This window comes from Strongylocentrotus purpuratus, unplaced genomic scaffold (assembly GCF_000002235.5).
Source record: "Strongylocentrotus purpuratus isolate Spur 01 unplaced genomic scaffold, Spur_5.0 spur5_scaffold_12, whole genome shotgun sequence".
Lineage (NCBI taxonomy): Eukaryota > Metazoa > Echinodermata > Echinoidea > Camarodonta > Strongylocentrotidae > Strongylocentrotus > Strongylocentrotus purpuratus.
This window is the reverse complement of record NW_022145597.1, coordinates 11,440,725-11,457,827: the sequence shown is the minus strand read 5'-3', so window position 1 is coordinate 11,457,827 and position 17,103 is coordinate 11,440,725. Positions and strand designations below refer to the sequence as shown.

The 17,103-nt window shown below is 40.5% G+C and overlaps 1 protein-coding gene across 1 annotated transcript in view; it reads right to left on the bottom strand.

The window, feature by feature from the left end:
- Positions 1–17,103, bottom strand: part of LOC100888151 (dynein heavy chain 2, axonemal) — an 83,705-nt gene that overhangs the window by 20,551 nt on the left and 46,051 nt on the right. Inside the window, exons 47-67 of the mRNA XM_030981822.1 lie at positions 16,889–17,055; positions 16,305–16,409; positions 15,557–15,831; positions 15,012–15,142; positions 14,230–14,385; positions 13,111–13,278; positions 12,294–12,594; positions 11,342–11,474; positions 10,224–10,363; positions 9,504–9,714; positions 8,528–8,786; positions 7,669–7,955; positions 7,046–7,210; positions 6,402–6,527; positions 5,034–5,182; positions 4,287–4,504; positions 3,119–3,401; positions 2,132–2,276; positions 1,119–1,318; positions 632–758; positions 41–126 (exon numbers count right to left, since the gene is read on the bottom strand). Coding sequence (XP_030837682.1) covers positions 41–126; positions 632–758; positions 1,119–1,318; positions 2,132–2,276; positions 3,119–3,401; positions 4,287–4,504; positions 5,034–5,182; positions 6,402–6,527; positions 7,046–7,210; positions 7,669–7,955; positions 8,528–8,786; positions 9,504–9,714; positions 10,224–10,363; positions 11,342–11,474; positions 12,294–12,594; positions 13,111–13,278; positions 14,230–14,385; positions 15,012–15,142; positions 15,557–15,831; positions 16,305–16,409; positions 16,889–17,055 — 3,832 coding nt within the window. The remainder of the gene's footprint in view (positions 1–40; positions 127–631; positions 759–1,118; positions 1,319–2,131; positions 2,277–3,118; positions 3,402–4,286; positions 4,505–5,033; positions 5,183–6,401; positions 6,528–7,045; positions 7,211–7,668; positions 7,956–8,527; positions 8,787–9,503; positions 9,715–10,223; positions 10,364–11,341; positions 11,475–12,293; positions 12,595–13,110; positions 13,279–14,229; positions 14,386–15,011; positions 15,143–15,556; positions 15,832–16,304; positions 16,410–16,888; positions 17,056–17,103) is intronic.

The window sequence follows — 17,103 nt, the reverse complement described above, 5'->3', positions numbered from 1 at the left end:
ATATTTACCCAGTTTTGACCAAAGTATGTATGGGACTTACTTGTCAAGTTCAGTGATGTTATCCCATGAGGTATCAGCCAGCCAGTTAGCGCACGGATTGTCCATCTGCTCCTCTCTATCCAGAACCTATAAGTAATGATATCAAGTAGAAGTAGTTTAGAAGTAGTTTAGAAGTAATAAGGCAGTAATCCAACATTTGTTTATTATTACATATTTTAAAATTTATTGATTTTCTATGAATACTTTATTTCCAAGACGTATTGTAAAACAGCCTCTGAGGAACTAATACTTCAACAAGCTCTGCTTCTAGTTAGTTCCTCTTTTCTTGTGCCATTACTATTATATTTGTATAGTTCGATTTTATGTTTTTTGTAATATACTCATTCATTGTATTATGTATCATTATCAAGTATTATATGATATTCATTGTACATGTATTCAAATATCTTATTCAGAGATTTATTTTCAATAAAATAGCCTGTCAGAGTTTAAAAAAAAAATTGGAAGAAAAAAAATTAAGAAAAAAAACATTCATTGTATTATGTTTTGCATGAGAAATAAAATCATTTGAATCTTGAATGTTTGTCTTGATATGAAAAGACTCCTAAACTCAGACAGGTAGAGGACTTACCACGCCCCCTCGGAGGAAGAAGTTGTACTCATCCATGTTGAGCTTGCCGGCAGCCTCCAAGATCTTAGCACACATCTGGAAGGAGAAGAGAAGCTTGTGCTTCTCAAACAGACCGCGACAGGTGTACCTAGAAAGATAGGACAAAAAGAAGTTTAGAGGCAGTGTCCCAAAAGCTGTCAAATGTGTATCCTCTAAAATCTTGGCACATATTTGGAAGGAAAAGAGTAGCTTGTGCTTCTCGAACAGACCGAAGCTTGTGCTTCTCGAACAGACCGCAACAGGTGTACCTAGAAAGAAAGCACAAAAAGAAGTAAAGAGGCAGTGTCCCAAGAGCTGTCAAATGTGTATCCTCTAAAATCTTGGCACATATTTGAAAGAAGAGAAACTCGAACTTCTAAAAATTACAACAGCAGGTTTATTTAATAGTTGCAAATGAACTCAACCCATTTTCATCAAGAGACCTTAAGAAGAAAGCAAGATCACATACCTGTAAACAGCGTAGGTGTGATACTCGTTCAGGTTGAGAATTCGCTGCTCCAACTGAGGGCTCCTGTGACTCTTGTCAATGGACACGTTGAAGAGGTCAATGTAGGAGTCCAGCGAAAACTGGTACATGGGGTCGATGCGTCCCATGTCGTTGAGAACGAAGAACAAGATGGACGCTCGCTGGGCGCATCCACGATATCCCTATTGAGATATCAAAATGAAAAGATTTAATCAATTGAAATATATCGCCTCAAAAAAAAAGGAACTTGTAAATCAATAGGATATTAATGCAACAGAATTAAAAATCTGATAGTCATCCAGCACAGCAGATTCCTAGTTGAGCATGTACATATAATTTCATTACACTCATTAACTAAGAAAATCTTTACATATTCTCATAATCTAGCAAAGTACACAGAATCACACCAGATCATGCTAATGAAATACCACTGGTGCAAACCAGATCCCAGTGAATTACACCAGATCACATCAGATCACATGGGATTGCAAAAGACCCTACCAGATCAAACCGGACCACACTTCGTCAAACTGGATCACAATTATAATCACAATGAATTACACTAGATTACACCAGACCAAACTGGATGCACACCAGATCACATGGGATTGCAAAAGATCCTACCAGATCAAACTGGATCACACTGGGTCAAACTGGATCACAATTAAAATCACAATGAATTACACTAGACCACAACAAACCAAACTGGATGCACACCAGATCACATGGGATTGCAAAAGATCCTACCAGATCAAACCGGACCACACTGGGTCAAACTGGATCACAATTATAATCACAATGAATTACACTAGATTACAACAAACCAAACTGGATGCACACCAGATCACATGGGATTGCAAAAGATCCTACCAGATCAAACAGGATCACACTGGGTCAAACTGGATCACAATTAAAATCACAATGAATTACACTAGATCACACCAGATCAAACTGGGTCACACCAGATTGAACCATGCAGATCTGTAATACTATACCTCACGAGCAGCATCAATCTTGGCTTCCGTCTGTTCAGAGACTTGAAGCTGTTCACCAACTTCTTCCGAGGTCTTCTTGGATGACTGCAGGGTGTTAACCAGCTGCTCATCATCCAAGAGAGATCCTTGGGCCTCATTCAACAACCTGTGAATACAATCAGGGGTTCCATTTTTAGTATGGAGGTCAAGAGGCAACATTTGTTTTAGTTTGCCACCACTAAATTGTTCAAAATTCACTTAAATATCCATGCTTTTGAGTATTACAGTCAAACCTGTTTATAGCGACCGCCCAAGGGAAACACAACAGGTAGACAGGTGGTCTTTGTAGACAGGTTCCTTTAGTACATGTTTCAATGAGAAACCATTTTCAAGGGAAACAGCAAATGTGGCCTTTGTAGACAGGTGGTCACTAAAGTAGGTTTGACAGTAATAATAATATTAAGTTCTTGTATTAGAGGCGACACCTTTTTTTTTAATAGTTTTTTAATTCACTAAAATATGCATGCTATTGAGTATTACTACTATTACAAGTGCTACTGGTGTTGCTACTGCTTATGCTTGGATACACAACTACCAATAATTACTGTATTTTCTTACTTTTATCACAATTTCTACTATTTTCATATTAATAAATAAAGTTACAGTAACTTTTACTTAATGTACACTGTGTATATCCTTTTACTATCTTGACCAGCACAACTACCATTTTCACCACCATAACAACTACCACTACCACCACCCATTCCCTCCTACAGACTTTTTGGTATTTATTTTAACTGACTGCTAAGAAAGCATAAATGCTTGTTAGTAAGAAACAAGAGGATCAACGAATTTAAGGTCCTCTCTGAGGGACCTGGTAGTGAGGATAAATGCCTTACCAAAGGGCACTAGCGCATCGACTTGGTTTCGAACCCGGGTCACGGGATTACGATACCACTGCTCTACCGACTGAGCTATTGCCCTACCACATGTACTACTACTGCCTACCTGAGAATCTCATCCTCCAGCTCCACCAGTTTCTTCTTGCCGGCGGCGATGTTCATCACCAGGTTATCCTTCTGCTCCTCCAGCTCCGGCCGCTCCTTGCGCACCACGATGCCCAGGAGCTGGGCCTCCAGACCCTGCTCCTTGACGGCAAAGTTGACGATGCTGGTCTTGGTGGATATCTCCGGGGTGTAGTGGGGGTTGCCCAGCTTGGTGGTGATGTAGAACTTGAAGTCGGGGTTGTAGTCCAGCTCCTTGTCGCCCAGACGGATCATGAGCCTGCCACCTGCACGATACAGGCAAGGATGAACAATGAAATAGTAGTAAATATAGCAACAACAGATGTAGTTTTTTAAAAGCTTCTACCAAACTTGAATTTTGTGGGCAAGCTTTCGTCCACTCCTGTGGACTTTCTCAAGCGAAGTGATCAGTCACACATTTTCTTAGCGCTGTCTCTCTCGTTTCTTTGTCTCTCTTGTTTCTTTTTAATTTTAAATATATTACTTTATAATATCATTTCTCTGTGCATTTCAAAAGTGGTTGGAAAATGACATGTATTGCCCTGGATTTAGCTCTGGCAGCTGTAACCAGGACACAGTAATCTTTTGGAATAGATCTTGCCAGCTATTCACTTACTATATCTACAAGAGAGACATCTGTAGACAAAACGCCTTGTCAATTAAAGGCCAATTGCCAAATGAACAGAGCTACAGCAGTGGGAAGGATGGACAATGAATGAATTTATCTATGGATGCATGACTGTGTGGTCATTTTGTATGGTACGCTATAGTCGAGAACAATCAATGTGTACAGACAATTCACTATTTGAATGGGTAAAGAACTTCCTCAAAAGGAACCACTGATGATAAAATCAACATGAAGCTGTCTATCACAGAGCATTTATAAGGGTCCTAAGTTTGCAAGAGTTACATGTCAATGCAAGCACATCTCTTTCATTTTCATGTAATCTACCACGATTGTGTATCAAGTACAGTCAAACCTGCCTACAGCGACCACCTAAGGGAAACACAAAAAGTGGTCTTTGAAGACAGGTTGTCTTTGAAGACAGGTTCCTTTAGTACATTTTTCAATGAGAAACCATTTTCAAGGGAATCAAAAAATGTGGTCTTTGTAGACAGGTGGTCACTAAGGCAGGTTTGGCAGTATTTACCTTGCTTGATGATAGACTTGTTGAGGATAGGAGCCAGGGCAGGGTCCAACTCCTCCTGCACATTCTGCAGGAGAACTGGGAAACCGTACTGGATGGCATTCTCGAGGGTGCGCAGGAAATCGCTCTGCTGGAGATCGATAATCTTCAAGCCACGCTTGGTCTCCATGTTACGAATCCACTTGATGGCCTGACACTGAGGGTCAACCATGAGTGGCCATCTGGAAACATGGGAAGATCAACAAGTTATTATCAAAGCTTATACTAACATATAGAGTTTCAACATTTCAAAGCTACTGTACATCATAAAACTGAAAATATACCATCCCTTCAGTATTTCTTTGGACAATAACTATTGGGAACTTTATAACCAGAATCATCAACATCTTCAGATGTCATTATGATACTTCAGATGTCATTATGATAAAACAAATTTTCATATGCTATCACAACAACTGTGTTCTAAAGGTCACAAGAGAGTAATACTCATATCCAAGGTAAATATACCAAATGATTATCAAACTAAATAATGCTGAAAATCCACCATCATCGCCACCAACACCATCGTCACCATCATCATCACTACCACCACCATCATCATCTCCATCACCACCACCACCATCACCAACATTATCATCATCACCACCACCAGGACCATCACCACCACCACCACCATCATCATCACCACCACCCCCACCACCATCATCATCACCACCACCACCATCATCACCATCATCTTCCACCACCCACCTGTTGCCCCTGGTAACGATGACACCGTTCTCTGTGGAGAAGGCATCCGAGGGTAGACCCTGCATGTTCCAGTCTCTCACCACCGTCGGCTTCGACATGAAGAGGGAGAAGCTGAAGTCTGGGCTACGAGGAATACCAAGCTTGCTCACCTATATATAGACAGGAATGAAATACAGCAATTTCATTTACATATTGCTCTTTTAAACTTCACTCCAAAGTTGTTTTACATCGCTTATTAAAGATCATTTGAAAATTGTCCAGAGAATTCCTCCTCCCCCCAACAAACTTTAAAAAAACTACCCACAGAAAGGAAATTTCTCAAAACAAAGTGAGCACTTCCAGTTTTTTTTTCCACAAAACTTGTCATCAGTGACAAATGACAGTTGTTGTTATAAGATACTAAAATCTTTGCTTCTGATTGGTTATCAGCAGATTTGTCACTGATATTTGTCATTTGTCATTGAAAAAAAGCTTTGTGAAACAGGTCCCTGTTCTCTAGTAGGTCATGCTTCAAGGAATCTCATCAGCTGACCTGAAAATCTTTGATGGGTGCAAGAAATATGCATGCACTGAAAGTGCATTCCATTAATAAAGGTAGGTCATATTAGCCTTTAAAAAATGGTTGTTGTTGCTTTGTTTTTTTGGCATTTCATTCGGTACCAAATATGGAAGCCATCTGCGTATGGTTTAATTTCTGTACTCTACTAGAATTGCTTTCATTGTTTTTTTTTCTTCAAGTTTCAGTTGGTTGAGGAGTTCACAGGTACGGTATCAATGAGAATCCTTTCACTTGATATCTATAGGTGTTATTATCTTGACAGTCTAGCAGGCTTGGTGTGTCAAGCAGACATCAAGGTCTTGGAAAAGACCTGATCCATGGGAGGGATCAAGGCACTAGAACCAGACCTGCCAACCCCTAGAGTTCAGAAACTGTATTCTTTAGTCCCAAAAGTTGGATTTTACTGACAAATGCCTCAATTGACAATGACGATGCCTCTTACAGTTCCTACATATAGGACCAAATCTGTTTATGGATCATTGGTTGAATATGCATGATTTCGTCATGACTAGTGTGTTAAATGAACCAATGAACATCCCCAAATTGCCCATGTGAGACGCTCGTACGATACTTTATAGGACAGAATGAGCATTTTGTTATTAAAAATGGCACACGCACACACAAAATACTTTTTTGTTGTTAGAAAATCATATTTTATTGAGGAAAATTGTACTGTCATATATACTTCTAAAAATTGTATAAAATATGATTCAATCATACTGGTTGGCAGGTCTGTAGAACCTGTTAAAACTTCTCTTTCCTTCAGAAGGTTCATAGAATAATGCTACATATATCGACTATGTCCTTACCTCCTTCAGCCAGACTTCTTTGACTAGGTGATCTCTGTAGTGGGATAAGAAGGGTCCCATGTAGGACATGAAGGCTGCAGCCACCAGACAATCACCCACCAGGTATACCATGTTCTCTTCCAAGTCCTGCAGAGGCATGAGAGATCAAAGGGGCATATCATATCAACAACTGTTTGGTAATTGGTTGGACAAATAACTATGAACATTTTTTAGATCAAAAATATTAGTATAAAAATAAAACTCTGGATTTATATAACGCTTAAAGGCATCGTTTAACAATGTTAAATCTGAGATGCACGGCCCTACGTGTTATCAGTGTCTGTGATATGGTGTAATATTGAAGCCATAAAAAAAAATTGCCCTCCAAATAATCAAGTAGTGCCTCAAAAAAGTAAAAATCTTTGAGTGACCGGTTTGACCATACTCATTTTCCCCAACAGACTGTTTTGTTATAAAAAACGTTTCTATTTCCAATCATGAATATCTTGATAATCAGACAGGTGATCGGATTGTAAAAGTCATGGGATTCCTGACTGACCTAAAGGTTTATAATTATCATTGCAGCATCAGCTTAATCCAGGATTTTGTCTCAGAATCGGAGGCAATGTTACTGAGTCACCTTAAAGCTACACCAATAAACTTACATGAACATTGAGTTCCCATCTGTCCCTCTCTCCTGCGAGCCCAGACACAAGCTTGCCAGCACGGTCCAGCTTGATCTCCATCTGCTCCGCCTTGATCCTCAGGTCTTCCTTCTCGGCTAGCTTCTCATCGTACTGCTTCTTCAGGTTCTCCATGCGATCTGTGACCTGAAAGTATCATTCAAGAGGGTACGTGATCAAGGGGAAACTCTGTACTCGTCATTCAAAGGTGTGATCTTGAAATTCTCATTTAAAGATACTATGTAGGGCCTCCACGGAAAACAGTATTGAACTACTGATGGAGCCACCCTACTAAAAAAAGACTAATAAATAAATAAATAAATAAATAAATAAATAAAAATATGTCCGGCCTTTTGCAGCCAACATCAAATTCTGACTTTGCAGCAATTATGAATATGTCCTATCTGTGAAATTTAAACGTTAGCAGTGTCCTAGTGTCACATGAGTCACTCACTCATGTGACACCTACATGTAGTATTCAAATTAGGCAAGGAAACCCATTTACTTACTAGACTTCCCTGTCAGACACTATTGGGTGACTGACCAACATCTGTGCAATTTTGATAAAAGTATCCATGAAATGAAATACAAGACCCGGCACTTACTTCCTGTAGCTTTGCCTTGGCTTCAGCCAGGATGGCTTGCTTCTCTGCCAGGGTAGTCTGGGCATTGTTGAGTCTCTGCTTCTTGGGTTCCACCACCCTGAAGATGGTGCCGTACGTCTCCATGGCCCTCACCCACATGCAGAGCGACTTGGCGGCCAGGGACACGCGGCCGATGATCTCGGCCTGGAAGTCCGGCTGGGAGCAGTACTGGCCGATGCGCTTCAGCACCCTGTCTGACATGTTTTCCTTGTCGAACTCAATCAGCTCTTTGATGAAGTTCTGGTTACCTGATTGAAGAGGATGCAAGAGGATTAAGACAACTAACAACAACATATTATCATCCTTTATATTTCATTACAATTGATCATATTTGCCAGAGATATAGCTTGTGGTGTCATTTTTTAACGAGGGACAAATTGTCGTTGTTAAACTTGATCAGGTCTTTGATGAAGTTCTGGTTACCTGGTCGAAGAGGATGCAAGACAGGACAGATTTTGCTATCATTTTTAAAGACAACTAACAACAACATATTATCATCCTTCATATTTCATTACAATTTTATCATATTTGCCAGAGATGTAGCTTGTGGTGTCATTCTTAACGAGGGAATTCTTAATGAGGGCCCTGGCTTATAAAGAGTTGATATCAATCGCAACTGATATTCGATTGATATCTATTGCAACTATGTACATAAGAGTTAGGAGACTGCAAACATGCAATTGATTGGAGGACTTACGATTGATTTGGATCAATCATAACTCTTTATAAGATTGAAGAGGATTTCATACTATTCTGATCTGAAGGACACTGGTGAACTAATTTGTTTAAAGGCGAAGAGTGAATGAAGAGAAGTTCTTACCTAGCTGTCTCTTTGCCTCGGCCCACGTTGGCTCGTGACCCTTTAGGATCATGACTGCTTCCATGCACTTCTCCACCAGCACCGGGGGTCGACCGTAGGACTTGATCTCACCGATGTCCTTCTTGTTGAGAGCCTCCAGGGCCTTGACGGCTTCTGCCAGAGCGGGAAGGGCTTCGTCCAGGTCATGCTGTGCGGCTTCAGCCATCTGCTTACACCTCACCTCCTCCTCCCCAATCTTCTCACTGCGGGCTTGCACGGACTGTTGACAAACACGGACAAACGTATCCCTAATCGGTTAAAAGTCTTGGATTCGTGTATGTTTGTACGTGTCCTGAAGGACCTGGCTAATTTGAAAATGGTCACTGTTCATATTTTCCATAACGGATAAAAACATAAATACACCGGTCCACTTTCGGGAAAATATTGTAAGTATTCTTAATCGGTTAACAGTCTTGGATTTGTGTGTTCGTACATGTACTGGAAGGCCTGGCTAATTTGACAATGGTCCCTGTTCATATTTTCCATGACGGGCAAACATGAATATACAGGTCCACTTTTCGGGGAAATTAATACTCTAAGTTGTTATTGACAGTTGTAGATAGCTCAAGTATTGGTGAGGGTTACAGTCCACGGGTTCAAAATTCTTCATGTTTTGCCTGCATCATACATACATATAAACTGATGAAAGGCTTCAGTGCCTGCAGTCATACAGTTATATCTGTAAAGCACATTGAGAGGGCCTGCGGTCCTGAAATGCGCTATATAAGGACGAACTATTATTATTATTATACAACAGGGTAATCATTGAGTTGTTTTCATTTGTTTTTTTGCACGTAAAAACTAAGTTAAATGAAATCTCCTTAATGAGTTGGCCAATCATCTTTACAAGTGATCTACCATATGAACAAAGGCAGTAGTTGCCCACCTTATCAAGACTTTTTTTCCTGTAGGATTTTCATCCGGATCATGGACTTACCTTCTGCTGTTCGTCCGCCTCTCTCTTCTGCTGGACGATGACCACAAGGTATTCCTCACACTGCTTCTGGAACTGAGCCACCTTGATCTTGGCTTCCTCCAGCTCTACAGACATCACCTCCACCTTGGCCCTGGTGTCGTCGATCTTGGACAGACCATTCTTGAGCTTGTTGGCCGCGTCGCCAAGCTCCTTGCGCTTCTCGTACAGCAACCTGGTAGTTTTTTTGATCGGTACAATAAAGAATTATTCACAGAATCGAATATCGATGCCTCTGGAAATATAGACGAAAAAGAATTTAATAGCATGTAAGATTGCTCATCATTTATTTAACTGCAATTTGAATACATGCAGAAACTTGTTGACTGCTTCCCTTCCTGTTAACGGTGTTGTTTCTTGCCCTTTATCAGGTGAGGGGGGAAAAATCTGTGAAATCCTAATGAATTGATTCATAAACCATCAATAGTACAAATTTGAAATGTATAATACACCTGACGTTGGCCAATTTGTACTTGTACTCACAACAGTTTCATGTAAAAATACCCTTATCTTTAAACACAGGTTTCCTGTCCTTAAAAAAAAAACAGTTTGATTCAAAGTGCTCTAAAATTTAAGCTTTACACTTAAGGTCATGCATTTTTCAATACTTGACAAAAAAAATCAAACCAACGTGAATTTCTTGCAGAATGCTGCGGATACTGGGGATAAAAAGAAATTACTCACGTTTTGTATCCTGTAACAAGCTCCAGATAGTTGGTGGGTGTGACGTAGTTGTGACGCTTCAGCTCAAACAGCATCTGATTGGAGCTCTGGACCACCGATTGGTGCATGGTACAGAATATCTGGGCAATGTTGGGCTTCAACTGAAAGACCAAGAACAGAAAATTGCTTTTTGATAACACTCGTTTACAACCATATGGGCAGACTGACTTCACCTGCTTCTAATTTAAGTAATGCTCTATGGACTGATGCATCCCTCCTGGGCAAAGTAGTGCAGTGGGGCTTTACGACTTCTTGGTAGAGGTTTTACAAGGTGAAATTGATGGTCACCATGGTCATAGCATAATGTCCAGATTGGTACATTGTACAGAATATATGGGCAATGTTGGGCTTCAACTGAAAGACCAAGAACAGAAAATGAGACCCTCATATGGGCAGACTGACTTCACTAGCTTCCAATTTAAGTAATGCTCTATAGATTGCTGCATCGTGCAGAAATCTTAACCCTAAACCTAACCCTACGTGAGGCTAACAAATGAATGAATAAAATAAATTATGAAGGTTACCCGTTATGAGTCTTTTGATACTTTAAATGGCAGCTCTTGCATAGGTAGACTGCAATATATCACAATTATCTGTATTATAATTGTTTTAGTTTGTAATGTCTTGCATTTTGTTATATTGTGATTTTTTTTTTTTAAATCTTTAAAAAATCTATTGTGAATTTTAATCTTATGTATTTTCCACATTTCTCACTTATATGGGTCCACCCACTTCCCTCAAGCCATCGGCTAAGTCGGGTGCTAATGATCCAGTACACTTCTCAATGTATATATATTGTATGTGATTTTTTAATGAATTAAAAAATTGACTTCAATTGAATCAACCATTATTACTATATCAATCTGAAAGAGGGCGACCATTTGTGAAATAAAACAACAGTCCTGATAATCAACCCTAGTACTGGTAATCTTTTTTAATGTTTGATATATAGAATGTCATTCGTTAAGAGCAAGAAGGACTAAAATATTGTCTGTTGACAACTAAACAAGCGTTAACTCATATACTTTTACAAAGAGTGAACACCCTTCTGGCTCTAAGAAGACCCTGTACGTCCTCACCTGTTCGTTTTCTCCAACGTTTATAGACTCCAGGTACTTCTCGGCTACCTCCGTCAACGCTTCCTTCGGCCATTCGCAGAACCAATCAATGGTGGTGCAATTGACAAAGGCTGGGTACATACGGATGCGATTCCTTTAAGAGAAAAGATATCAAAAGAGATTAACAAAGCATATAAGTGGATGTTTGTTTTACTCTATAGTAGACTTTAGTTCTTGCTAAATCTGCATTTTCAAAGTTAGGCAAAATTCTGACAAATCGGACAATGGGAATGAGGACCAGAATAAGTGTACAGAGAATTGTAAGAAGGAGGAGTAGGGGAAGAGGAAGGATACTTTGGATGGACAGTCTGCAGAAATTGTTAGAAGAGAGAGGAGTGAAAGAACTGGGAATGGTGCTAATAAAGAAAGCTAGGAGCAGAGGGTTGTGGTACAGCATGATTGCCAAAGTCATTCGATATGGCACTTAGAGAGAGAGAGGGAGAGAGACTTTGTTATGTTTGTTTGTGTGGTTGCCAACATCCATGGAGATCAGTCATATGGGACGGTTGGTTGAAAGTTGTGTGCTGTCATCAGGTTCTTAGTCTTCAAAATCATGAAGAGCCTGGTGAATGTTGTCTTTCAAGAAGATCTGGTCAATGGACAGAATTTCACGTTTACAGGAGTTAATGCATGACTCAGCTCTTAATTGGTGCAGGTGACAGTTGGTACGACAAACCTTTGAACAGAGTCCCTTCAGATTAATATCAGGCTTGACTTCTAACTATGGGTATTCAGGTCAAGACGCATGAAATGGAAAGATCAGATTTTAACTTGTATCTTAGCAAGAAAGGGGGTCAAAATGATATATAACTGAGCAAGACATTGAAAGAATAATCTTTATAAAAGCAGATCGACGGACAAACAGGCAACAATTTCAAGAACGTGAAAAATTACGAGCAAATCGTTCACGAACCTGAATGGGTCACCCACGGGACTCATGCAGAGAACCACGTGCAGGTTGGTGCGCACCCTCTCGATGAAGTACGCAAACATGCTCTCGGGCGTGTCCTGGATGCCGTCCTTCTTGGCCGCCTCCGCCAGCTCGGTGCGCACCTCCTCAAACTCGTCGGCCTTGTAGAGGTTGGGCACCTCTCCGCTGGACAGGATGTTGTTGATGTCCTCCAGGAAGGTCTCGTCGACCACCTGGGTGTCGTTGAAGAGGAAGATGGTGGGCTTGTTCTCCACCCCGGCCGTCCTGTACAGACGCTTTAGATCTGCAGGAAAAAAATATTTAAAAAGATCAGCAGGGATTCAGCAACTTCTTCACAAAGAACAGTTTTATGACCAACAGCCCTTACTAAATGGTCTGCAATTACTACCAATCACCCAACATGGAAAAGTCATCATCTTACAATTCCCTCTCCCGAAGACTCCCCCCAAAAAACTATATAAGGGGTGTTTTTTTATGGGACTACAGGTTTGCTTTTTGCAGACCTGCCCAAGTCTGGTGTCTGCAAATTAAGACCTACTGCACATGAAAATTGATGACCCACCCCCTTTAAAGCAGGACTGCACTACTTGTAGCTACTTGCGCCCTCTATACAGCCAACAATGCCAAAGCAGTACCCGGTGATCCTCCAAGGTCCCCTTTTTCTTATGTTAATTTAGAGCTGATTTGATGAGATAACCAACTGTCAGTTACCATGGTGGGACGTCTAATCCCTCCTGGCCAAACTAGTACAGAGGGGCTTTAAAGGTCATACTGGTTCAGCATCTATTCACTCACTCACCGTCTCTGAACTCTATGATGCGATAATGTCTGGTCACCTCAATCTGGAAGGTGGTGAAGTCGCAGACGGCCGCAGCCAATCGGGTGAGAGACTGACGACCACTCCCACCAATACCAACCAATAGCATGTTGCCTCTGGGCTGACCAATCACACGGATGATTCGGGAAACTGGATACGGAAAGGAAGGCAAATGAGTCAGAGAATTAGAAAAAGTGAACTAAACGTAATTACAGTACAAGAGTAACATAATAGAACCGTGCTCTCAGGACTGCCTAGATTCCATCCTTCTTGGCCAGTGATGAAAGCTTGTGACACACCTCCTCAATACACAATCCATTTATTAATTTTTTTAAATAATTATTTTATTTGGGATATAATGACATCGAAAGTAGCCAAAAATTTAAGAAGTACGTAACTTTTAAGTTAGAGTTGCTTAATTTTGCTTTGCCCATTCAATAAAAATTGATACCTTAGACAGATGTGTATTGAAAACCATCTTGGTAACATGTTACAATATTTTTTTTCTTCAAAGACTGCAATAAGTAAATTGTCATTCAAAAGATCTTTAAAGACTACAAGACCTAGCGATGCCTACTTCTTGCTGAGCAATGCTGCCTTGAATATCTAGAGGTGACAACACGAGCTAGAGGCCTTGCTCAACACTATTGCCAATTTGTATGTAATTTTAAATTGTTGGCAAGATCCCCCTTTCTCTCTTCCCCCTTCTTTACCTCGTCTCTCTCTCTCTCTCTCTCTCTCTTTTTCTCTCTTTTTCCATCTCTCTATCTTTCCTGCTCTTTCTCTTTCTTCACTATATCTCTCGGTCTCTTATTCTCTCTTCCTCACTTTCATATTTTATCAAGGTACATATTCCCCATTTCCTTCTTGTTTATATTTTTCCTTTTATTCTACATATGGTACAAAAGTAAGGATAAACATGTGATATATATGTGTACTTACAATTAGGTAAATGATACTGTTTTAATTGTACACTTGTGTTTAAAGTGCAATGTATATCCATGTGCAATTCAGTATATGTAACTGCAATGCATGATTCAATAAATACCATACCATACCATATATGGACCCAAATGCAGAAGAAACGGGGGCTGTACTCACCGTGCTCTATAGCATCCCTGAACAGCACCAGATCCATCGAGACGACGCCTGGTGTGGCATTGTAGTCGTCCAGAGCATCCTCCATAAATCTTTTGACAGTAGGGAACTCCTGAAGATCTTCGTAGATGGGTATCTCCAAATTGGACATGTATTCACCTGGAGGCAACAAAGATTTAAGAAAGTGAGAATCTTATGGGGGTCTGGTAAACAGGAGCCGTATTCAATTCAGTGTGTGGATTAAAGCCCCACTGTACTACTTGTAGCTACTTGCTCCCTCTATACAGAAAACTTCCCCAATCGGCGCCTGTTGGTCCCCCATGATGCTCTTTTTCTTTTGTTAATTGAGAGCTAAGTTGATGAGATAGCCACCTGTCAGTGACCTCCCTGGGTGGTACAGATGGCCTTTAAGTCAGCATTCTGCATAGCATTTTACTTAGCTAAGTAAAATGTCTTAACTCATATTCAGATTAGAGTGTTTTATTTTAGTAAGCCGAATTTAAGTTAAAAACTTACTTATAATCAATGTGACCTCGCATTGTTGATCCAAAGTAATGTGCAATTTACACATCGCATTAAATATATTATTATTGTCTTTATATACAGCTTATGTGCAGCTTACGATGACTGAGTATCAAAATCGTATGCCTGCCAATCAAGGCCTCCAACACCTAATAGGGAGCTGTCTTCAATTAAGGGTAAAACACATAGCAAAAAGCTCTAACTGAATTCTAAAGTTGGAGTGAGAAAGAAAGGAGAGGGAGAGAGATGGAGAGAATTCTTACCGAATATTGGAGGCTGCTTGTTGGGGCAGATGTTATGGAAGGTCTGATCAAAGAGCGTTCCCAGCTTCTCGCTGATGATGTTAACAAAACCCTCAATGTCCTGGTCGTTCACAAGACGATCGGAGTATACCCTGTAATATGCGACAAATGAAGAGAAGGTGTTGAGTTAAAGGATCAATGCTGTCATTAAAGGGCACGTCCGGCCAATTTGCATATTGAGTTGAATAAATAGAGGAACGTTAAATGAACATAACAGTGAAAGTATATAAAAATTGGATGAAAAAATTAGACAGTTATGGAATTTTAAAGTTTCGCACAATTTCATGAAACAGTGATGTGTATCATATGCAAATACGTGAGTTGATGATGTCACACCCTCACTCTTCTTTATCCGTTTTGTACATATACTAAATGAAAATTTCACTTTTCTGCTCTTTGAATGTAAAACATGGTTTGACCTCAGCCTCAGAAGACAGAGACACAAGCTCAAGACAGAAAAACAAACTACAGCAATAAAAAACAAACGATCAAACAAACAGACAAACCTGAAGCACTCATGGATCCAGAGCCTGGTGATAGACCCCTTGGTGTCATGGAAGTCCTTGTGAGACCTCAGCATGCCTTGGAACACCTTGGAGATGTCCCTCAGGTTAAACAGGTAATGGATCTTGGCAGGGGTTGGCAGGAACCTCTGGACGACGCTCTGGTAGACCTCTAGAGTGGCCTGGGTGATCACGTCTCCGATGGGCTTCACGTCCTCCTCAAAGTCCTGCAGCTTCTGGTTGATCATGGTCCCGAAGATACGCTTGATTTGGGAGTCCTAAGCATCAAACAGAATGATTCACATTTTTAGTGACTAATTTATTTGATAGACCCAAGAGTTGGCTCAGTCGGTAAAGCATCTGCCTGTCGAATGACTGAAGCCTGAGATGTGTGTTAAGGTGCCCCTCCCCTTGTTTCATAGATGCAGGCTATGTTAAGTGGAAAACACTCTGTCCCTCGGATAGGACGTTAAATGGAGGCCCTGTGATCAGGAGAGTCACCACCCTTGCACGTTAAGAACCCACTGCACTGATCATATAGGAGTAGGAGGAAACCCCTGTGTAGTGGTCCACCTGCACACCTTAACCAGGCCGAATATATACGGCATCTGTAAGAATCTTCAGTATTGAAGGAGGCAGATTATCTTGAAGAAGAAGAAGAAGAAGAAGAAATGATTATTTTACCTGACAGCTAAGAAAGCATTTACATGCTTGTAAATACTAAAATACTAAAGAGGAGTGTTGTACTCACGCTGGGGAATGTCATGTTGATAAGGTTGAACCTGCTTTGGAGTCTCTTGGAGATCACCATACGACCTCCGCCTGGTGGACCCATAGATGCAAGCAGTTGCATGCCCTGTGGATTAGGATGGTAGAAATACAATATAAATTGTGTTTCATCATTCATATATTCTTATATGATTGCAGGGCCCTCATGGGTAAAATTACAGTGCCTTGAGCACCTTGCATGGTGAATATGTTGGCTATAAAAATACCTAATATTATTTTTATTATTAAATTCAAACATGGTCAATGGTTCCAGGTTGAAAAAAATGTCTAAATATAATATAACAAAAACAATTAAGAAAATCAAAAGGGTGCACTGTTGAAGAAAATTCTTCTCAAAATGTTGAAATACATGTAGACTACCATCAGGGATGCCAGTTATAATTGATCAGAGGGCCTGAAAATCACCTAGAATGAGCTATTTTGTACACAAAAAAGCCTAAACTATGGTCTGAAAATAACTCACCAGGGCCTGAATTTGTGATATTGCCTGAAAACTGAGATCCCTGTACCACAAATGTTCTACCATTTTGGGGATTGGGACCTTACCTTGATAAACTTGGTGGTCTGCTTGACTCTGTCGTACCAGAAGCCATAGTCCACCCAGAGTTTGATGAGCTCCAGGGGAGGCTGAGAGCCGAAGGTGTCCTTGGCAGGCATGTTGAAGTCATCCAGGAAGGTCACCAGCTTCTTGCCACCGATGGGCACGTACACACCTAGATAGACACACAGGAAGAGGAGATCTCATCAATGTCTTGAGAATT